This window comes from Pecten maximus, chromosome 4 (genome assembly GCF_902652985.1).
Source record: "Pecten maximus chromosome 4, xPecMax1.1, whole genome shotgun sequence".
In the NCBI taxonomy this organism is placed as follows: Eukaryota; Metazoa; Mollusca; class Bivalvia; order Pectinida; family Pectinidae; genus Pecten; species Pecten maximus.
This window is the reverse complement of record NC_047018.1, coordinates 32,125,220-32,150,413: the sequence shown is the minus strand read 5'-3', so window position 1 is coordinate 32,150,413 and position 25,194 is coordinate 32,125,220. Positions and strand designations below refer to the sequence as shown.

Below are 25,194 nucleotides of genomic sequence, written 5' to 3'. Positions count from 1 at the left end.
TTGAAAATGTGTATTTATAGTCTAGAAATATACAGTTTCAAAATCGTAATCTTTGTCAAGAAATATTTGCTATCATATTGAAAATGTGGATTCATCTTGCAGTGAAAAATAGCACTATCACATTCTGTGTGCATATCTATTGTCAACTTTGAAAATAATGAACTCTGGAAATAACCAAATTTCGGCAACAAAGAAGCATATATGAGACCCAAGCGGTGTCAATATATAGCTTATTTATCAAGAGTAACATACTCTTGAAACAACAGTGATCTTCATGGTTCTCAGAAATTTGTTATAAGCAAAGTTGAATGTACATGTAGCTAGCTTTCTGATGTGTTGTTCTGTTGAGTTGGCTTTTAATTTATAAAGCATGTGTCTGTGTCATCTTACGTCATGTGATTATGTGTTGTACTGTAAAATATATACCCAGGTAACCACGTCCCAGCACCTCCTAATTAGGTACTCCCCCACCAGATCTGTTGGCATGGTAACCATTGTGTGTATATTTATGGTGCATGTGACATATTTTGCTAATCTGATTTACAGGGGGTGATGTTTGAGATTATTGTGATTTTTTTTGTGTGTAAACATTATAATACATTGTATACTGCATTTATGTGAAATACTTTTAATAGAACCAATACCAATGTGTACAACATCTAAATAAAATTTGACACAAAAGAATGTCAATTTACTGTAGCAAACATTGGCATCCAGGCCCGGGACCTTAACGATAGACATAAGGATATACCTACCAAGTGGTCATAACTGGACAACATAGATCTCCAGTTTTGGAAATCTTGTACAAACTGTAGATTTCTGGCTGTGTTTCACAACCTCATGTACTGTTATCAACATTAAAGATGAAACATTAAATAGAAGTGAACATGTTAGCTTTCATAATTCAAAAATCTCCTAATTGAAAGTAGACTTGATTGGTTTACATAATAATTTAATTCCATGACTTACCTATTGTCATTGTTGTAATGCCCATTGTTATTGCACATAGGTTAAATGTAATTGGCTACAAATTCTCTTTGATTTCTTTTTGATGTCATAATTTCATGACATCACAGTGATGATTGATCTTGTTTACAACTTTAAAAAATTCTTGCTTGTACCTACACTGTTAAAGACAAGTAGGTGATTGTAATATTTCAAGTTATCATTAAAATGCACAACAAATTGTAATTTGAAGTCTATCAGAGTTTGTTTTATGAAAGGTTGGTGCCACGTTAAGATCACAGGTAGTATGGTGCGATATTGATTTTACGTACTCGCTTAGAAGTACCGGTTAATTGTAGTATGGCTCTGTTCTCTCTAACAGTACGTATTGTTTCCTTACAGGGTATCTTTGTGACAAAGGTTCAATCCGAAGGACCCGCAGCTATGTCACTTAGTCCAGGTGACAAAATCCTCGAGGTATGTGCTGATGTTTATTTTGGTTAGACATCTGGATTTATCTTACTCTCCTATCAGCATTTAAGATTTTAGATAATTTTCTGATGTTGAAATGAGAAAATGGTTCTTCTCATTCAAGCTATCTTTAATTTCTTCCACCAGGTAACACTTGGTCTGTACCCTGTCCCTAAAAGGTGGAAAACTAGTTAATTTAGCAATATGGCCTCATTAGATAAGAGACATTTAAACATGCATGACACCTATATGGTTACATATCTTGATTACTAAATAACGTTCAATTTGACAAGTACATGTAACGGTATCTTAAAAATAGGGCGAAGAACATTAATAGGATTCAAAAATAAGTAGACATCTAACATTTTAAAACATGGATGAAATTTTAAACTGTCTCATTCAATACTTGTGCCAACTTTATATCTGTCAAATCCGTACTTGCCAAACCTATTAAGGAGGGAGACCTCTGATATTTTGATATAAGCAAAGTATTTTGATGATTATATTTTTCTAAAATCTAACGAGTCCAGAAGAACCAGCAGCTTGAAGTATGTAGTTAAATGGCATTGGGGGTCTACAAATATACATTCTCAGGCTTGAACGTTTGAAAAATTTTGCCATCTTTTTACCATGGAAATTTCAGGAAGGGAAGGTCGGCACACATGCAGATTGACATTTGCTTTTGTATATTTTTAAAGCTAGTAATTATATCTTCCTATTTTCACTTATTGAGAAAACTTCATCTAATATTTTGCTGCTACTATTTTGAATTGTAGGTGAATGGACATGACTTCACCAAGATCCACCATGACGACGCAGTGTCCATCATCAAGCAGTGCAGTAGTGTTTCCATGAACATAGAGAGGGTTTATACTGTGTGATTGGACCAACATTGTAACAGACTATTGAGATTGTGTATGGTTACCATGGAAACCAGTAAAACTTGTCCATGTCTGGAAAAAGTTGTCCAGGGATCCAAATCAAACATTTCAATGATGTAACAGCTGGTTTCCGAGGACTCATCGAGTGGAATATTTCCTTATGTAACAAAGGTTGTACCTTTCAAGGGAAAAAGCTGCATGTTGTAAATGCATCTATGTGAAAGGAGAAACAAAAGTACCCAAGTGTTACGATGGAAGTGTCTGGGAACTATGGCGATACCTACCCTTGTAATAAAACTGTTGGGTAGGGTCTTTGGTCAATACTGACCAATCAGGTTCTCTAGTCCTAAACTCTCAATGAAGAGAGATTATGTTACATATTATGAGATTTGATTGTGACTGGAGTCACATGCCATGTGACTTAACATGTGTTATTAAAACTTGGATACAAAATGGCAAAATTTGATAGCATTACATAAAGTTGTGAAGATTGACATTTCCATGTATCCTGCGGAGAGATATCCTAAAATGTAAAATCAGCTGACTCATATTCATTTGTGGATATATTTTGAAGATATTCATCCCATAATCTGAATTGCTGAATTAAGAAATATTTATAGGGCATTGTATGGTACAAAAAATTTAAAAGTTACAATTTCAGATATTGTTCAAAATTTTGAATGAAATTGGTATACATGAAAAGTTAGTGAAAGGAATGAAATCCATCTGAATCAAACAGCCAAAAGACTGTGATATACCTAATTATGCATGAGTGAGATTGAAGGTCAATTTAATTATACTTTTATAAATAGCATGATATGTCTTTATATATTTGTACATAACATTTTATTTACACTTTTAAAGAAGGAAATCCATGAACTCAAAGTTATATATTTTTTTTTTTGCTTCTCAAATGAGAAAAATAGATATGTTGATTCCTTTTTAACACAGGTTTTTGAATTTTAAATGACATCGATTAAGATCTCATAGTCATTTTCAATCTATGATATACATGTCATTGTAGATCCAAACCCTATATCTAAACGACTCACATGTACTAAGTACAGATGTTTTTGTAATGGAATGATTCTGATGTATTCAGTGTGATACTTGATTTGTCACATGATGATTTTCCTGTGTAGACCTCCATATAGCAGGTCAGATGTTTGAATGGCATGGGTAGCTAAATATAAGCTGAGGCAAATTTGTTTATTATGACTTGTCAAAAAAATTTGGAAAGACAATATCCAATATTTGAAGTTCAAAAAACAAACATGTCAGTATTTTCCAAATAAAAAACAATTCCAGTAACACATACATAAACCAGCCAAAAAGTATTGTAAATATTTTATGTTTATGCCATGCAGAAATAGAGGTCTTTTCAATTTGTTTATGCATTTTAAAATGTCAATGTTAAAAAACAAGCCAAAATATTCAGACTCCATACACATACAACCTCTAGGTTTACTTGGATTACATCTGAAAATAAACCTATCTATGATAAGGTAAATCTAAACATCTGTAGGTATTATTTATTTATGATATTTATGATATCGGAATGATATGTCTCGGTTTTCCTGTTTTGAAAGTGTTTTCACAAGATGTCTTTAGATGTCAGGAGGATATAAAAAAACCTTTCGAAATATGCTGTGTAAACCAAAGGGATATCTAGATATATCATGTGTACAACATGTTGATGTCATGTAAGATTTATGTGATGTCATGTGATATCCAGATATCGAATGTCATGTGAGATTTATGTGATATCCAGATATCTGATGTCGTATGAGATATCTCTGATGTCATGTGAGATGTCATATCAAGATATCTGATGTCATGTGATATCCAGATATCTGATGTCGTATGAGATATCTATGATGTCATGTGAGATGTCATATCAAGATATCTGATGTCATGTGATATGTCATATCAAGATATCTGATGTCATGTGATATGAAATTATATGATATCATGTAATATTAAGATATCCGAGATGTCATTTTGAATCATAGAGATATCTCTAGATAACAGGGAGGCAATGATATTTACAAAAAAAAAATAGGTGGAATCCCCACAAAAATCATACAAATCTCAACAGCATAATCAAAGTATGACTATTTGTACATAGTCAGGTAAATTCTGATGTTGACATACAAACGACCATATCTGGTCAGCTGTTGACATTGGTGTATATACCATACATAATATATCGTGTAATGCCATGATTTATATAACGTGTAAATAGAAATGTCTAATTTAAATACAACCCATTCATCATGATTTTCACACCTAAATTACTTCTTACATTTGTATGAGAACTCCAAAATGTTGATGGCAGCTTTTCATCAGTTTGTATTTTTTATTAATCTGTTTAACACATATATAAGCTGAATTTCTAACCTGTTCATCCTGATAATACCATGGACTGGTCCAGTTGAAGGTACGGACAGGTCTATGTTACTAATAAAGGGGATACAGGTAAACTGTAACCAAAATTGTCAAAATATCACCAATGTAAATTGTTTGTAACCCAGTCCCTATAATTATGTATATATATGTAGTATATTTTTGTATCTTATTTAATTTGGATAACATCCACACTAAGGCTTTTCTGATATCAACAATTAATACTGTATACTTTTTGTCAAGTTATTAAAACACTTAAAATTACTAAGTGAAACAAAAAAGTACGAAAAAATATGACAAAAAAAAATATGATTAAAACTATTTAAAATTGTGTTGTGTTGTCTGTTTGATTGTTTTCTTAAACCAAAGCCCAATGTCAAACAAGAATATTCAGATTGTTAATGACACATGGAAGAAATAAACATAACTGAAACGTTCATCTGGGAAGTCAATAAAGGACCATTCTAGGAACCCCACCGGTTCTGACAAGCTATCACCATGATACCACCTTACAGAGTGAAATGAAGGGAAGTAACTCCGATAGATCAAAATCATGCAGGATATGATCGGACTGACGGACTGACAGATCTCATTAGAGTGTGGAATTATTTGAAAACAGACATGAATGTAGACTTGGATTGATCTAGATATACTCAAATTGAGTTCTTTTGTGAAATTAACAGATCGGCATATTTATAAATTACTATACCACAATATGTCAGAACATGCAGACACTACAATTAACACTCATTAATTTACTTCAAGAAGTTACAAAAAGATTGTTAAGATGAATGTTCATTACATGGAGATTTGCATTTAACATGGAGTTTGGATTTGATATTGTCCCATTAAAATATAAGGTCATTGAGTACAGGCTGAGGTCAGGAAACAAGATTTTGTAGATCCAAACTTTGACAATATTAATGTAGATAAGACTAATATTACATGGAAGCAGTAAATGGTATTGAGCAGGGACTATCGTTTGACATTATAAAGACTTGAATTGGTCACAAAATCACATTACAGAAGTGTGTGGCATTACAGAAGTGTGTGGCAGTACAGACAAGTGTGGCATTACAGACAAGTGTGTGGCATTACAGACAAGTGTGTGGCATTACAGACAAGTGTGTGGTATTACAGACAAGTGTGTGGTATTACAGACAAGTGTGTGGTATTACAGACAAGTGTGTGGTATTACAGACAAGTCACAATACAGACAAGTGTGTGGCATTAGTGACAAGAGTGGCATTACAGACAAGTTTATGGCATTACAGACAATTCACAATACAGACAAGTGTGTGGCATTAGAGACGAGTGTGGCATTACAGACGTGTGTGGCATTACAGACAAGTGTGTTTCATTACAGACAAGTGTGGCATTACAGACAAGTGTGTGGCATTACAGACAAGCGTGTGGCATTACAGACAAGTGTTTGGCATTACAGACACGTGTGTGGCATTACAGACAAGTGTGGCATTACAGACAAGCGTGTGGCATTACAGACAAGCGTGTGGCATTACAGACAAGTGTTTGGCATTACAGACACGTGTGTGGCATTACAGACAAGTGTTTGGCATTACAGACAAGTGTGTGGCAGTACAGACAAGTGTGTGGCATCACAGACAGGTGTGTGGCATTACAGACAAGTCACATTACAGACAAGTGTGTGGCATTACAGACAGGTGTGTGGCATTACAGACAAGTCACATTACAGACAAGTGTGTGACATTACAGACAAGTGTGTGGCATTACAGACAAGTGTGTGGTATCACAGACAAGTGTGTGGCATTACAGACAAGAGTGGCATAACAGACAATGTGGCATTACAGACAAGTCACATTACAGACAAGTGTGGCATTAGACGTGTGTGGCATTACAGACAAGTCATAATACAGACAAGTGTGTGGCATTACAGACAAAAGTGTGGCATTACAGACGTGTGTGGCATTACAGACAAGTGTGTGGCATTACAGACAAGTGTGTGGCATTACAGACAAGTCACACTACAGACAAGTGTGTGGCATTACAGACAAGTGTGTGGCATTACAGACAAGTGTGTGGCATGACAGACAAGTGTGTGGCATTACAGACAAGAGTGTGGCATAACAGACAAGTTAGTGGCATTACAGACAAGTCACAATACAGACAAGTGTGTGGCATTAGAGACAAGAGTGTGGCATTAGACGTGTGTGGCATTACAGACAAGTGTGTGGCATTACAGACACGTGTGTGGCATTACAGACAAGTCACACTATAGACAAGTTTGTGGCATTACAGACAAGTGTTTCATTACAGACAAGTGTGTGGCATTACAGATAAGTTTGTGGCATTACAGACAAGTGTGTGGCATTACAGACAAGTGTGTGGCATTACAGACAAGTCACACTACAGACAAGTGTGGTATTACAGACAAGTGTGTGGCAATACAGAAAAGTGTGTGGCATTACAGACAAGTGTGTGGCATTACAGACAAGAGTGGCATTACAGACAAGTCACAATACAGACAAGTGTGTGGCATTACAGACAAGTGTGTGGCATTACAGACAAGAGTGGCATTACAGACAAGTAACAATACAGACAAGTGTGTGGCATTACACACAAGTGTGTGGCATTACACACAAGTGTGTGGCATTACAGACAAGTGTATGGCATTACATACAAGAGTGGCATTACAGACAAGTGTGTGGCATTACACACAAGAGTGGCATTACAGACAAGTGTGTGGCATTACACACAAGAGTGGCATTACAGACAAGTGTGTGGCATTACACACAAGAGTGGCATTACAGACAAGTGTGTGGCATTACACACAAGTGTGTGTGTGACATCGCAGACAAGTGAATGCAACATAACAGACAAGTTTGAGGCATTGCAGACATTTTTTAAGTCACGCTAGAGACAAGTGTGTGGCTTTACAGATCGACAAGTGTGCCGCATTACAGACAAGAGTGTATCATTTAATTAAGACGTGTGTATATGTGGCTTTACAAACCAAAGTGTCATTTGAGTTTTTACAAGTTAAGTTTCAATAGTTATCACTATACAGTGGAAAGTTCTTCATGGATATTTCATTTACTTCATAGCAGTAGTCCTTGTGCAAGTCAAATTTTGAGACTGATTGGAAAACAGGCAGCCATTATGAATTTAGACAATTGGAGTCCATCATTGCTGTTTCTCAAAAAGTTCTTTTTGGATCTTTATCAAATTTCATTTGTAGGACCCCCTTTGACCCTAGATGTGCAGGATCAATTTTGAGACTGATCAGAAAACAAGTTTATAATTGCTATTTCTTGGGAATGACTGTGAACATTTTGAGTCTGGCAAGAAAAACAAAATGGCCAATACTGGTAGTTGTACTGAAAGGATATTTCTCAAAAAAAAAGGTTCTCTTTTGGTTCCTGGAACTGCACATTTAATTTTCCGTCTGATCTGAAAACAAAACAGTTAACAGACAACCAATTGCAGAGTTTGAATATTTCCATTCCAAATTTGAGAAATGACACCTTAATTCTCTTGGGGAATTACACCAAGGAGGAAATCAAGAGAATGAAAATTGAACATGACATCTTGTTAACTAGATCATCCATCAGATTAATGGCATAACCTTAGAAATAAATTGTCACTCTGTTAGCAGATTTGTATTGTTTTAATACTGGACTGAACTATGTTGAAGAGCTAATCAAAATAGGTAACAGTTCTTCATCTATAGTCATTCAATTTCACCGATATAACAAAAACTTTTATGACCATGTCAATTTGATTTCTCTGTAGTACTTCAAATAAATGACACTACAGACTTTTCCAACATCAGCTGCTTACTTCGATCTTTACTTACAATGTAACCCAACTGGAACCTTAGTTGACAACTACCCAGGTATAAGCTATATTAAAAGCGTGATGATTTCAATTTCTATATTGTTAATTTTCCATTTCTAGATGGTAGCATTCCTGCTACCACTACCTACAGTGTTAGCATGTCCCCAATTGATCCAGTATTCAACCCCCTGTTCCTATTATCACAATTTCTGTGACAGATGTCAACTGCTGAGGCCAAAGCATGTACAGGATCTCAAGAGATGCAGGTTAATGTTTTATGATCGACATATGATCTCATTAGGAAATGATCCTTCAGCGATAAGAAGTCAGACATGCTCAATGCTCGTTGATATGCCTAGTGGTTCCATTGTCGACACCTTGCTTCTTATTTTTGAGGGTGTGACATGATTTGAGCTAGATTTACTGGATGGGTGATGTCAATGACGGAGAAAACGCTTACTCTTTTGGAACACCTGGTCTTTCTACTTTCACTTTTTCAACAGTATCCACGAGAATCTATATTGTTGATATTTTGCCCTCATTTTATCGATATTGATAGAATTGCAGTTTTGTTATTATGTCAATATTCTATGTTGTTTTTCCTCAATTTTGAGTTAGAACTTTGGTTTTGTTTGCACGTCAGTATTTTCTGTTTTTTTAATGTTTAATTTTGTAAATCTTTTTTTTGCAAAAAGCAACCAGAGGATATTTCCCAAATATGGTTAGACGTCTTAAGGACTCTTTATGTCATTAAGTTCTAATGTAGCGATATTTAGCCTGTAGCACATAAACCTTGCTTGCTGAAAAAATATGTTTCAATATTTTATGAATAAGTAATAAGGTAAGGAAATGCTTTTTATGGCCCCCAGACATTTTTTACAAGTGGAGTTATCCATACAGGAATTAAGGACACAAGAACATAAAATGACAAGAATCATATATATTTTATTTTAGTTTTATAGAGCAACCTGGTAGGATGCTATTTCCTGGATTGTCACACTCATCCTCGCACACAATACACACACTGTTTTATATAATACTCTCCTACTACTGTTACACCTCAGACATTACATTCCCTCAGCTACTTTTTCTTCTGCAGATTTTATTTCTTCTGTAGCTTTTCCTTCCTCAGCTTTTTCTTTAGATGCTTTCTGTTGTTTCTTTAACTGCCTTTCCTCCATCTTTGCCTGTTTTTCTGCCCTCCTTTCCTCTTTCAGTCTAGTGGAGATATAGTCTTTTAGACGATAATCAGTCCTTTTCATTGGACCATATATCTCTGTAGCTTCACGATTCAATTGATCAAGTTTTTCTTGTTCTGCATCGGCCTGCTTCTTTGCTGTCTCAAGCTTCAAGTGGTACTGCTTTATGAGATTAGGCATTTTAGCCATGGCCTTCTCAACATTCTGTAACCTGTAGATGATAGGAAGCAAGAATTAACACAAAGTTAACCTTCAGATTACATGGAAATCAGTGGGCTAGAGATTTCTTCATGTGTTGGCTTAGTTTTCAAGTTAGCCCCGAGATGTAATACAAAATATTTCTTACAGCCGACTGTGTAATACATGTATTAGTGATGGCAGGTAATAGATGTTCAAGGAAATTATCTGTTGTGCTAAACCCTAAACAGTTCATGATCAGTTGACCCTTGATTTTTAGCAATTTCAGAAGTCAAAATCAAATCACCATTTCTCAGAAATTTGAAGGGTCAAAACACCTGTCAAATAGACATGTCCCTTCATACCCAAGAGTCAAATATAATTTTAGAGAGTCAAAAATATATATCGGGTATACTGGATGCCTTCCTTTAGTGTGAAATCATGATCATTCAAGTTGTAAATAAGTTATCCAGTCTAATGACTTATATACAATTAGGTCTTAATTGTCTGTATAAATAGGCAAATTTTACTGGTCTGAATACATAGTTTGTATATTGATGTCTTTGACTTCTTGGTCTGAATTTCAATATAAAGTTTTGTGTATTGACTTGTGTATTATATTACTGGCCATGGTCTGAACTCAATCATTGGTAAATGTATTCTGACACATGTACAGTCATAATAGTAAAAAAATATTATAAAGTGTGAATTAAATAATTTAGACAAATCTAATGTGGGTCTGAATCACAGGCACTAGCATCTGGTAAAAGATGAGTTAAATCTGGTAAATTGCATGACAACCTGCATGATCATGAGCTAAAATAAAATATCCAGGATACACATATATATATACACAATAGGCCTAGATGTTTATCATTGATACAGGATTTTAACTAGTTGAGTAGTTGTAAAGGCCAAATATTTGACAGAGTCTAAAAATATCTTGTATGAACAATGATCCTGTTGGATGAAATTTTGTAGTGACTTGTGTATATTTAAAGAGAATTCGAAGCATCTGATGATTAACCAATGGAAGACGCCTGGAAAATTGGTATTCAGATTTCATGTTTGTATTGCTTACCAGGTTGTTGACAAAAAAACTACCTACTGGCCTATATTGTTTACCTGTTAGCAGAATCACAGGATCAGTTTCAGGTATTTTGAGTAATGTTTATAATTATGACATCATGATCAGTGATCCACAAGATAATTCAGTACATTACACTTACAGTCCCCATTATAGTTACTCATGGTGGTCTGAATAGGTGTGTTTGAGTTCTAGTCATACATACCTAGCCTGCAACTTTTTCTCTCGTCTTTCGTCCCACTTCTGTATCTTTTTCATATTAGCTTCAAAGGTTGGTTCAAATCGTTTTTCGAATTCTATTCTGTCTCTCAATTCATCCAAATTTGGCCAAAGAATTTGTGGATTTACACCAGAAGCACTACCCATTTTACCATATAGTTTTCTACTGTAATCTTTGGTTAGCTTAAAATCCCTGTCAATGGAAGGTCGTTCTTTCCTAAGCCGCTGTTTCAATCTGGGGCCTAGTCGAGATACGTCTCTGATGCGGGTCACATCGTCCTCTGGATCCAGTGACCAGTCTTCAACGGAGGCGTCCTCTAAATAACCATCTTCTGTTGTGTTCTCTGCGTGGATATCGTCCGTTGTATCTTTAGGAGTTTGTGTAGCTGAATAACTCCTATTGCAATTTCCATTTCTACCACACAAAACCAAACGTTTGACGAGTTTGGAATTGTTTGAAGAGATCCAGCACCGGACCATGGAGGCAGCCATGTTTCATTCTCAAGGGAGATAATTTGCGAAAAAAAATGACATTGTGAGGTGCATTCGAATAAGAACATTTACCGTTCAGTGATTGCTCGATGTGCATATTTTACTGGCATTTTAAGAATAAACAAGAGATCCCAGAGGGATCTTGGCGCCCACCATTGAATGATCTTTATAGGTTCCATGTCAGATTGATCTTTTCTCTACTTTTCCCTTCCTCTAAGTCTTACTAATCTGTGTAAATTCAGAAACAGCCCTCTAGTACTTTTCAAACAAGGGAAACCTAATATATAAAATTTAAGATTTAGCGATAATGGCTGTCTGTCGGCCATGTTGTTTTCGGATTGGTCCCAAAATGCAACACCAGGGACCAAGGGGAACCTACATATGAAATTTGAGAAAGATCCCTTCAGTACCTTCTGTAAAATAGCGATAACAAACTTCAATTGTCAAAATACAAGATGGCTGCCTGTCGGCCATGTTATTTTCCGTTTGGTCTCAAAATGCAACATGCATAACTTGGTACCAAGGGGAACCTACATATGAAATTTGAGAAAGATCCCTTCAGTACTTTCTGAGAAATAGCAATAACAAACTTCAATTGTCTAAATCCAAGATGGCTGCCTGTCGGCCATGTTGTTTTCCGATCGGTCCCAAAATGCAATATGCATAACTAAGCACCAAGGGGATGCTACATATGAAATTTGAGAAAGATCTCTTCAGTACATTCTGAGAAATAGCGATAACAAACTTCAATTGTCAAAATCCAAGATGGCTGCCTGTCGGCCATGTTGTTTTCCGATTGGTCTCAAAATGCAGCATGCATAACTTGGTACCAAGGGGAACCTACATATGAAATTTGAGAAAGATCCCTTCAGTACTTTCTGAGAAATAGCAATAACAAACTTCAATTGTCAAAATCCAAGATGGCTGCCTGTCGGCCATGTTGTTTTCCGATTGGTCCCAAAATGCAATATGCATAACTAAGCACCAAGGGGATGCTACATATGAAATTTGAGAAAGATCTCGTCAGTGCATTCTGAGTTCTGAGAAATAGCGATAACAAACTTCAATTGTCAAAATCCAAGATGGCTGCCTGTCGGCCATGTTGTTTTGCGATTGGTCTCAAAATGCAATATGCATAACTTGGTACCAAGGGGAACCTACATATGAAATTTGAGAAAGATCCCTTCAGTACTTTCTGAGAAATAGCAATAACAAACTTCAATTGTCAAAATCCAAGATGGCTGCCTGTCGGCCATGTTGTTTTGCGATTGGTCTCAAAATGTGATATACATAACTAGGCACCAAGGGGAACCTACATATGAAATTTGAGAAAGATCCCTTTCTGAGAAATAGCGATAACAAACTTCAATTGTCAAAATCCAAGATGGCTGCCTGTCGGCCATGTTGTTTTCCGATAGGTCTCAAAATGCGATATGTATAACTAGGTACCAAGGGAAACCTACATATGAAATTTGAGAAAGATCCCTTCAGCATTTTCTGAGAAATAGCGATAACAAGAATTGTTTACGGACGGACGGACGGAGGGACGGACGGACGGACGACGGACCACGGACGCAGGGTGATTTGAATAGCCCACCATCTGATGATGGTGGGCTAAAAATAAAAGAGAGAAACTTAATCGTCTGAACTGCTAAACTTTATATATATATATATATTTACAATTCTTTAGTTTTAACAAGAGATCCAATGGGCCTGTATATCTCACAAAAAGGCCTAATGAGCCTGTCGCTCACATGGCTCTACAGCAACTTTGGAGCTGATTTAGGTTATTTCTGCAGATACTATGCTGATAACCACTTTATTCAAATATCAGAGTAGGCAAGGTTTTTTCATGTCACTGAATTTTCTGATTTTCATGCCAGTATACAACTGGCCCAATATCAAGTCTCTTTGCTATCGAGAAATCATTGTTTGACGATCTTAGCCTATTTGACCCATGTGACCTTGAATGAAGATCAAGGTGATATATTTGAACAAACTAGGTAGTCCTTCACACTAGCATGCTACAGGCCAATATCAAATCCCTGGGCCTCTTGGTTATTGGGAAAGAATTAAGAGTGTTTGAAGATTATAGCCTATTTGACCCATGTGGCCTTGAATGAAGGTCAAGGTCATATATTTGAACAAACTTGGTAGCCCTTCACCCCAGCATGCTACAGGTCCAATATCAAGACCCTGGACTGCTTTGTTATTGAGAAGAAGCTGTTTTGAAGATTTTAGCCTATTTGACCCATGTGACCTTGAATGAAGGTCAAGGTCATTTATTTGAACAAACTTGGTAGCCCTTCACCCCAGCATGCAACAGGCCCAATATCAAATCCCCGGGCCTCTTGGTTATTAAAAATTCAACCCCTGTGATCATGAACAGACTATATAAGTACCTCTTTATCCCAGTATGCTAATGGCCACATATCATGATCCATGACCTCTTGGTTATTGAGAAGAGGCTGTTAAAGGTTTCCATCTTTGAACTATGTAACATTGAAAATAGGTCAAGCTCATTTATCAGACTAAACTTGGTAGCAATTCATCCAGCATGTTACTGGCCTAACATCATGACCCTGGGTTTCTTGGTTACTGAGAAGAGGTTGACACAGCAGGATGGATAGATTATACAGCTGGACGGATTCACCAGACGGATGGACAGACCACAGCCAGACAGATTCACTGAATGATTTGTCAAGCTTATTTTCCTTTACAGGAAAGATATATTTGACAATAAAGTTAAAAGAAACAACACAAGAAGATTCATTGATATCATATAATGTACTTTTTATTCCTTTCTTTTCACAAAAATCCAGGAAATTATCTTAAACCATTTACAATCAATATACTCTGTAATCAATCTCTCCAATTTAAACAGAGACCTATAGTTGCTTAGTTCTCTGATTTAAATAACATGTAACATATAAACAATCTCTAACAATTACAGACTCTGTTCACATTAAATAAAAACATAAGGAATTAACTCGTCAAATCTTACTTCATATTACGAAATCAAAAAATTAGAAAATTGAAAAAAGTCAAATTCAAATAAAAGTTGAAAATATTAACAATCCCATTTCAACTAGAAAATCCCACAAACTATTGTTTTCCTTGTACAAGTGTATATGCTATTGTGGATATTCATTTCTCTTGTTCCCAATGAGTACAACCAGACACAGGGGCTTGGCATGAATTCCCAAGCCATTGTATGATATGTGACACATTTCATTATTATATGAATGCATACATATGGACTAAGGGTTGAAAACTGGTGCCAAATCCCTGTGCTTACTATGACAATAAAGTAGGAGGTCCAGGATTGAATCAACCGAGGCCTGAATTCATTTTTAACTGTGAGGCTCAGTACATTTATTTTCTGGTCATGACTTCCTATGACAAATCAATATGAGAAATAAATGATGAATAATGATTTTGCTACCTTCATCATTTCTGATCACAAAAGCTGAAAAACCAAATCAGCTTTGGCACCAGATTTGACCTTATAACCACATGGGTGTGCTTACAAAAACACAAAAGGGGTGTGATTAAAATCCTCAAATAAGCCCCTCCCCTTGTGGATGAAAGTTTGGGTTCAGGCCTATTTCTGAACTAGTGAAAAGCATACTAGTTTTAAAATTGATGATTATGCAAAAATGAAGAAGGTTTTTATTTGTGGGCACTGGTGATTGTTAATGAATAAATATGGTAACTTCAGCAACAGGGCAAAAGACATAATCTATTAGCATTGTAGGAACATCTAGTGTACATCTGTTACTATTATGCTGATAAGAAAAACTACTGGTTTAAATAATGATATTATATATCATATATTATATACATATTGAACAAAGACTTGAGCTGTTGATTTGTGTCTACTTATGACAGATACACATCAGTATGAGACATTACAAATAAACATCTTGTTTGTAACATTAGAAATAATACACAAAATCAACTGCGCTTACCAAGGACTATGATCCAGTACCTTCCTAAAAGGACAGTATCGTATTAAACACACTTGGCAAGCGTTGACGACACCATTTATTTAAAATTTCTGATCAGCATGTTTAACTCACTGTATATGATGTAACACTATCTGGTACACCTGTTAAGTAGGTAATTTCTAAGAAAACTTTCCCTTAAACATTCTCTGAATACTGTTATGCTAACAATGCCATGTTTTACATAACACAATATGTAATGATATAGAACATTTAAAAAATACTTTTTTATCTTTTGCCATAGCCACAAAGAGCAGAAAGTAGACATATCTGTAAAACAATACCATACATACACACGACTTGTACAGACATATCTGTAATACAATACCATACGTACACATGGCTAGTACAGACATATCTGTAATACAATACCATACGTTCACACGACTAGTACAGACATATCTGTAATACAATACCGTACGTACACATGGCTAGTACAGACATATCTGTACAATACCGTACATACACATGGCTAGTACAGACATATCTGTAATACAATACCGTACATACACATGGCTAGTACAGACATATCTGTAAAACAATACCATACATACACATGGCTAGTACAGACATATCTGTAAAACAATACCATACATACACATGGCTAGTACAGACATATCTGTAATACAATACCATACATACACATGGCTAGTACAGACATATCTGTACAATACCGTACATACACATGGCTAGTACAGACATATCTGTAATACAATACATACACACGACTAGTACAGACATATCTGTAATACAATACCGTACATACACACGGCTAGTACAGACATATCTGTAATACAATACCGTACATACACACGGCTAGTACAGACATATCTGTAATACAATACCGTACATACACACGGCTAGTACAGACATATCTGTAATACAACACCATACATACACATGGCTAGTACAGACATATCTGTAATACAATACCGTACATACACATGGCTAGTACAGACATATCTGTACAATACCGTACATACACATGGCTAGTACAGACATATCTGTAATACAATACCGTACATACACATGGCTAGTACAGACATATCTGTAATACAATACCATACGTACACATGTCTAGTACAGACATATCTGTACAATACCATACATACACATGGCTAGTACAGACATATCTGTAATACAATACCATACATACACATGGCTAGTACAGACATATCTGTAATACAATACCATACATACACATGGCTAGTACAGACATATCTGTACAATACCATACATACACATGGCTAGTACAGACATATCTGTAATACAATACCATACATACACATGGCTAGTACAGACATATCTGTAATACAATACCATACATACACACGGCTTGTACAGACATATCTGTAATACAATACCGTACATACACATGGCTAGTACAGACATATCTGTAATACAATACCATACGTACACATGGCTAGTACAGACATATCTGTAATACAATACCATACATACACATGGCTTGTACAGACATATCTGTACAATACCATACATACACATGGCTAGTACAGACATATCTGTAATACAATACCATACGTACACATGGCTTGTAGACATATCTGTAATACAATATCGTACATAGAATGAATTTAAATCCTACCACAGTAGCCTATATCCTACCACAGTAGCCTATATCGAGTGTAAATGTGGATGAGATTCCTCAGTTTGGTCATTACACCATATTTTTTCTGTTTATTTCATTTTTTAACAAACACTACAAAATAAATATGTACAAAATTAATTAAAAATGACCTTTTATGCTTTCAAAAACATTTGTTGCAAATGTTCTGGTCAATAGATACACAACTATAAACTATAAACAGACTTTAAGAAAAACAATGATTGAATGACATGTATTGATATAGCTCATTGCCCTATGATATGTCCCTTCCTGTTACCATGATATGCCCCTTCCTGTTACCATGATATGTTCCTTCCTGTTACCATGATATGTCCCTTCCTGTCTACCATGATATGTCCCTTCCTGTTACCATGACACGCCCCTTCCTGTTACCATGATATGCCCCTTCCTGTTACCATGATATGCCCCTTCCTGTTACCATGATATGCCCTGTTACCATGACATTCCCCTTCCTGTTACCATGATATGTCCCTTCCTGTTTACCATGATATGCCCCTTCCTGTTTACCATGATATGCCCTTCCTGTTACCATGATATGCCCCTTCCTGTTACCATGATATGCCCTGTTACCATGATATGTCCCTTCCTGTTTACCATGATATGCCCCTTCCTGTTTACCATGATATGCCCCTTCCTGTTTACCATGATATGCCCTTCCTGTTACCATGATATGTCCCTTCCTGTTACCATGATATGTCCCTTCCTGTTACCATGATATGCCCCTTCCTGTTACCATGATATGCCCCTTCCTGTTACCATGATATGTCCCTTCCTGTTTACCATGATATGCCCTTCCTGTTACCATGATATGCCCCTTCCTGTTACCATGATATGCCCTGTTACCATGATATGTCCCTTCCTGTTACCATGACATGCCCCTTCCTGTTACCATGATATGCCCCTTCCTGTTACCATGATATGTTCTTTCCTGTGTACCATGATATGCCCTGTTACCATGATATGCCCTGTTACCATGATATGTCCCTTCCTGTTACCATGACATGCCCCTTCCTGTTACCATGATATGCCCCTTCCTGTTACCATGATATGCCCCTTCCTGTTACCATGATATGTCCTTCCTGTTTACCATGATATGGCCTCCTGTTACCATGATATGCCCCTTCCTGTTACCATGATATGCCCCTTCCTGTTACCATGACATGCCCCTTCCTGTTACCATGATATGCCCCTTCCTGTTTACCATGATATGCCCCTTCCTGTTACCATGATATGCCCCTTCCTGTTACCATGATATGCCCCTTCCTGTTACCATGATATGCCCCTTCCTGTTACCATGATATGCCCCTTCCTGTTACCATGATATGCCCTGTTACCATGATATGTCCCTTCCTGTTACCATGACATGCCCCTTCCTGTTACCATGATATGCCCCTTCCTGTTACCATGACATGCCCCTTCCTGTTACCATGATATGTCCCTTCCTGTTACCATGACATGCCCCTTCCTGTTACCATGATATGCCCCTTCCTGTTACCATGATATGCCCTGTTACCATGATATGTCCCTTCCTGTTACCATGACATGCCCCTTCCTGTTACCATGATATGCCCCTTCCTGTTACCATGATATGTCCCTTCCTGTTTACCATGACATGCCCCTTCCTGTTACCATGATATGCCCCTTCCTGTTACCATGACATGCCCCTTCCTGTTACCATGACATGCCCCTTCCTGTTACCATGACATGCCCCTTCCTGTTACCATGATATGTCCCTTCCTGTTTACCATGATATGCCCTGTTACCATGATATGTCCCTTCCTGTTTACCATGATATGCCCCTTCCTGTTACCATGATATGCCCCTTCCTGTTACCATGACATGCCCCTTCCTGTTACCATGGTATGCCCCTTCCTGTTACCATGATATGCCCTGTTTACCATGATATGCCCTGTTACCATGGTATGCCCCTTCCTGTTACCATGATATGCCCTGTTTACCATGATATGCCCTGTTACCATGATATGCCCCTTCCTGTTTACCATGATATGCCCCTTCCTGTTACCATGATATGCCCCTTCCTGTTACCATGACATGCCCCTTCCTGTTACCATGATATGTCCCTTCCTGTTACCATATGCCCTGTTACCATGATATGCCCCTTCCTGTTTACCATGATATGCCCCTTCCTGTTACCATGATATGCCCCTTCCTGTTACCATGATATGCCCCTTCCTGTTACCATGATATGCCCCTTCCTGTTTACCATGATACACCCCTTCCTGTTTACCATGATATGCCCCTTCCTGTTTACCATGATACACCCCTTCCTGTTTACCATGATATGCCCCTTCCTGTTTACCATGATACACCCCTTCCTGTTTACCATGATATGCCCCTTCCTGTTACCATGATATGCCCCTTCCTGTTACCATGACATGCCCCTTCCTGTTTACCATGATATGCCCCTTCCTGTTTACCATGATACACCCCTTCCTGTTTACCATGATATGCCCCTTCCTGTTACCATGATATGCCCCTTCCTGTTACCATGACATGCCCCTTCCTGTTACCATGATACACCCCTTCCTGTTTACCATGATATGTCCCTTCCTGTTACCATGATATGTCCCTTCCTGTTACCATGACACGCCCCTTCCTGTTACCATGGTATGCCCCTTCCTGTTACCATGATATGCCCTGTTTACCATGATATGCCCCTTCCTGTTTACCATGATATGCCCTGTTACCATGATATGCCCCTTCCTGTTACCATGATATGCCAATAATCTTTTACAAACAGAGCTGTACCTCACCTCATCCCCAATTTCTTAACAATTTTTAAGAATGGTGTAAGAATGGACGGAAATTAAATCTGGAAAAAATACTCAATTAAAAGGAACAGATATTAATGTATGTATAACATATATATGTAATCAGAGCAATTTTGCTTCCTTTCTTCTGTAGAAAATTTCTACAAAAATTCAGGTTAATATAAAACCGTCTACAAAATAAATGTTTATAACTGGCTTCACAAAATCTCTGTTGACAAGAAAATAAAATGTGAACATGAGAACCAACAATATTGTATATGTACGTATATATATATGTGTAACAATAAAAAAACCTGAAATATAATTAAACAGAGTAAATATAACACATCATTGTAAAATGCCCTCAGATCATGTATTCTAGCTTCCTGTAGGGAGGACACTGAATTATTAGTACGGTTCACAGTAAAAATCCATATTGAACATTGAAAGTGAAAGTACTTCATCTACTGTACATCTATACTGTACCTTACTACATCTGATGCCTTCTGTACTTATCATCTGGGTGAATTTATGGTTAATTCACAGATCCCCCCAAAAATGGCATGTCAAATTGAATTGATATGTTTATAATTAGCTAGATAAACACAAGTTCTAACTTCTTTCATTAATACATTTAAGTTATAGATATTTGGGGAAATTCCAGTTCCACTGTTGAAATGAAATTCTCAAAGTACACAATATCTCGGTGATATATATCTTCAACAAGCAGAGTCCAAACAAATATCTAAATTGAAATATCACAGATAGCTTCATCAACATAATCCACATCTTGATCAAACTCATACCATCACATATGTTCTCCAATCTAATTAAAATTAGACTTGTAATTTCCACTCCTCTACGATACATGTATCGTAGAGTATCGTAGAGTATCGTAGAATTACAAGTCTAATTGTAATTAGATTGATATGTTCTCATAATTTTCTTTGTTCTACATAATTCCTGGCACTATATTCTAGCAATACATGATAAAGTGAGGAGAGAACCCCAACTGAGGTTCCTCTTGTAATTAATTTTGTTGTAAGAGCCATCAACCAAATTTATCTAATAGTAGCTAATTAAGCTCACAACACAAATATTAACTTCAGATTCCACCATTATTTTATCTATTAATTTTCAGATTCTCCCTTCTTATTTTCATTGGTCATATGTCTTTTTTTCCAAGAAATGAGAAATGAGGAGAGCAGGAGATACCATTTTACGCGAATTCCTGAAACTGACTACAAACCTCAACTTACATGCTAACCATGCACCAAACAGACATACCATTATATCATTAAAACCTTACATTGATGTACATGTAACAGTTCTACAATGTTCAGAAGACACTTCTTCCAGACAATGTTAGTTTCAAGTTGAAGAAAAGTTCCAAAGAAACTACTGATCAAGCAATAAATATAATTTAGCAATCACTCTATTTACATTGATGAATCTAATATACACCTGTACACCATAACGGTGTACTAACTGTAACGATAAGTAGAGTCATTGGCATTACACACCTGTACACCAGAACGGTGTTCCATAACTGTAACGACAAGTAGATAGAGTGATTAGCATTATACACCTGTACATCAGAATTGTGTACTATAACTGTACATAATGACAGTAGAATGATTGGCATTACACCTGGTGAATGAGATTCAAAATTGTGTAAAAGGAAAAAAGCAATGAAAAGTATCCTGCTGTGTTAAGGCTCGATCTAGCAAACTCTTGCTCTCCGAGCGGATATCCTACCACTCAGCTAAAAAGAAAATTTTCACTGGCCTAAGCTAGTAAGATGGAATTCATCTCTCCATTTTTACATTTGTACTTCATACACATATACAGTTGTAGGATTGCACAACATTACACAAAACATATGTGGAGACTATAAATAAGAATAAGACAATAAAAACGCTTGTACAACTGTCACTCAGTTGCAATACCTTATAGTTATGAATTTAAGAATGACTACCGTTACATGTTGATGGTCTTCAATCACAAATCTTGTACTGATACATGTACAAGTACCATCAGAAAGGACTACATTATGATCACTCCCTGTCTGTTTGAGACAGAATATGAAATGCTCAGCTAATTTGTTGGTATCGTTCAAACCAACACATACAAAGTACATTAAGTGATATGTAGAGTGATTGGTGTCTATATACTGTATACACGCCAATCACTCTACATGTATATGTGAGACAAGCTCAATTAACAAAACAGATAAAGCTGTGTTCTGATATACTTAAGCATTGATGTCATTTTTTTTTAGTTTCATCGGGGTATGAAACAAATTTTGTTAGCAAACTGTATGAATCCGCGTACCGGATATATAAAATAATTGACATCAACGCTTATAATTAATTTTTGAAAATGATTTTCTAATAGAAAACATGTTTTATGTACAATTTTACTGGTTTTAAATGGGATTCTTTTTCTCAAATCAATACGTAACGTCAATTGTCGTATTGTGACGTCACATTTTTCGCGCCATTCTCGGAATTTCTTTCATAGAAGAATGAAAAGAATTTTTCGACCAGAATGAAAAGAATTTTTCGACCAATCACATTTTAGTATTTACCATGAAAACAAAGAAAAATTAATTATATAACTTTGAAATCAATGATAAATTAATCACTGTTAACACTGATAATGTTATGATGCTAAGTTCGTCTGTCCATCTGTAAACCAGCATTCCTATATGATTTTTATTCCATACCATTGATCAACAAATCATACTTAATTGTTAACTAATATTAACAGACATTGACATTAACCCCTTTTATGATTGTGGTAACCGTGTATCCAGATTAATCCATTCACACAGTATTTTGGTGCGTAGTGCAATCCCACAACTGCCTTCATATTAAATACTTTGTCATGGTTCCTTCTGAAACCAGGACGAGGTCCAACACATATATAATACAGGATGCATATAAGACCAAACCAACTAAGGTATGATATGCTGGTACATATAGCATCTCTAGACTGACCATATTCTGTAGATTACTCCGAACAAAAACATTCCAGTGTAGCACTTAAACTGCTGTCCTAATATTAATGAGATCCTGGTACCTCATAATAAATAATATAAAAAATACAGTTTGTTTACAGGTAGTCCAGCATCACTTAAACACTGGTACATCAGATAAAAAGTGGACCAAGTCTCAGGATAAAGACTTCATTCCTCTCCATCATGGTCCTTCATTAACGTATTTTATGTGAAGTGTTGATGGATATAATGATAACTAGGTCCAACATTAACGTATTTTATGTGAAGTGATGATGGATATAATAATAAATAGGTCCTCCATTGAGGTCTCTTGTGTGAAGTGATGATGGATATACTGTAATAATAAATAGGTCCTCCATTAATGTCTTTTGCGTCAAGTGATGAGCGATATACTGGTATACATAATGCGGTTATCTCCCAGTGACATCATAAAATAGTACAAACTCCACACTTGGTTACTGTGACCTGCTGTGGGGTGGGATAGTCTGGCTGGATCGCCATGTTTACTGGGATAGGGTAAGGGTGACGGAGGCTGGCATGTTCCAGATTGTTGTTAAGGGAGTTGTCAATGCTTTCCATACTGGACAGACTGGACGATTCGTGATGTAGGTTACTTTCTTTACTGCTTATAAGCGTGTCCGTGTCAAAGTATTTGGTGAGGTCTGGGGTGGCATAATTCATGACTCGCTGAATAATCTCCTTGTATTTATCATTGAGATCTCCATGTATACCGGTCCCTCCATGTCCTCCTACACCTGTAATGGAGACAGGTCGTTGGTGAAATAATAGGTAGTTAACTACAATAGTCTTTTTGTAGGTAAATCTGAATCAGGTTAGATAAACAATGGGCAAATAACACTAGCACAGATAATTTATTGCAGAATTGAGTATTATGGATAAGCAAATCAGTCCTACATAAAATACATGTTAAGTAATGGCATAAAGGAGCAATGTCCCTACATCTTGGAAGATTGCTGTAAAAAAACTTGTTTTCATATTTATTTAGGTAAAAGCTATACACATATAAATCTTTTAACAGGTAAGTGTAAACCATATAATGATTCAATAAACATATCAATGATTGAGTCACCGTAGGGATGTAATGTACCTTTCATGTCTATATAGACAAGTTGTGAGAAGATGAGAGACATTCCCCCTGGAGGTGGCCAGGGTACCGTTTCAAACATGACAGGGATGATGGGCTTGGCCAGTAGGTCAGCTAGACTGAGTTCCCGGTTACAGTGGTGGGATACTACATACTTCGGGGACACACAGGACAGCACCACCTGGTGAGCAATAGTTGTTTTATCATATATACATGTATACAGTAGTATCTCAATCTTTCACATAAGACCAATAATATGCCAACTAATTAAGGAGTAAATATTCACATTTTATATATCAAAACCCTACAGTGTACCTGTATTCTTTGTGTCAAAACCATGAAGTGGTCTAATACAAGCAAGCAATTCTAAGATTTAAGTATCAACAGTCAGGACAAACTTATGTTCAATCTTCAAATCAAATGTATTCAAGAAAACAACAGCCTGTACCACCTGGACTTGGTGTGAATTCCCAACCCACAGTATGTGTTATATGATACTGGTTGAAAGTTTGTACCAAGACCCTGTTGTCTACACTAGATCTATATAGTACATTTGATACAGCTGTAAGGAGGCTGATTTACCTTTGAGTTTCTGATACCGTCATCTATCTTGATATTGAGCTGGTCACCTCCTCCCATCTGACCAATGTCCATCCAACAGGACAGTCCGACCTTCTCCAGTCGATCTCGTAGGGCCTTCACCTCATCTTGACAGTCCCACTGGTAGCTGATGAACACTTGGGGTGGGTCCTGAGTCGATTCTGGATGAAGGAAGAACACATGTACACCAAAAGTATGACAAAGGTAAAATGTAGATACGGAAGTTAGGACACAGGTAAACAATGACACAACATGGCGATGCGAGGGTTAGGACACAGGTAAACAATAACACAACATGGAGATACAAGAGTTAGGACACAGGTAAACAATGACACAACATGGAGATAC

General features: G+C 36.6%; 3 protein-coding genes across 6 annotated transcripts in view; 1 reads left to right on the top strand and 2 right to left on the bottom strand.

Moving 5' to 3' along the window:
• LOC117325849 (erbin-like) overlaps positions 1 to 4,389 on the top strand; it is an 82,409-nt gene extending 78,020 nt beyond the window's left edge. For 3 of the 4 annotated variants that reach the window (XM_033882347.1, XM_033882346.1, XM_033882343.1), the window contains 2 exons: positions 1,348 to 1,422; positions 2,193 to 4,389. In XM_033882347.1, coding sequence (XP_033738238.1) covers positions 1,348 to 1,422; positions 2,193 to 2,297 — 180 coding nt within the window. In that variant the 3' untranslated portion in view covers positions 2,298 to 4,389. The remainder of the gene's footprint in view (positions 1 to 1,347; positions 1,423 to 2,192) is intronic. The other variant, XM_033882344.1, reaches the window with a different exon arrangement.
• Positions 4,390 to 9,444: 5,055 nt separating this feature from the next.
• Positions 9,445 to 11,722, bottom strand: LOC117325848 (growth arrest and DNA damage-inducible proteins-interacting protein 1-like). Its single transcript, XM_033882342.1, has 2 exons — positions 11,188 to 11,722; positions 9,445 to 9,929 (listed from the first exon to the last, which is right to left on the bottom strand). Exons 1-2 carry the CDS (start codon positions 11,691 to 11,693, stop codon positions 9,587 to 9,589), a joined length of 849 nt encoding a protein of 282 aa, XP_033738233.1. The 5' UTR covers positions 11,694 to 11,722; the 3' UTR covers positions 9,445 to 9,586.
• An 11,824-nt stretch (positions 11,723 to 23,546) lies between these two features.
• The window catches only part of LOC117325846, a 43,031-nt gene continuing 41,383 nt past the window's right edge, over positions 23,547 to 25,194 (bottom strand). Inside the window, 3 exon segments of the mRNA XM_033882341.1 lie at positions 23,547 to 23,896; positions 24,250 to 24,427; positions 24,829 to 25,007. Of these exon segments, the coding sequence (XP_033738232.1) occupies positions 23,568 to 23,896; positions 24,250 to 24,427; positions 24,829 to 25,007 (686 nt within the window). The 3' untranslated portion in view covers positions 23,547 to 23,567.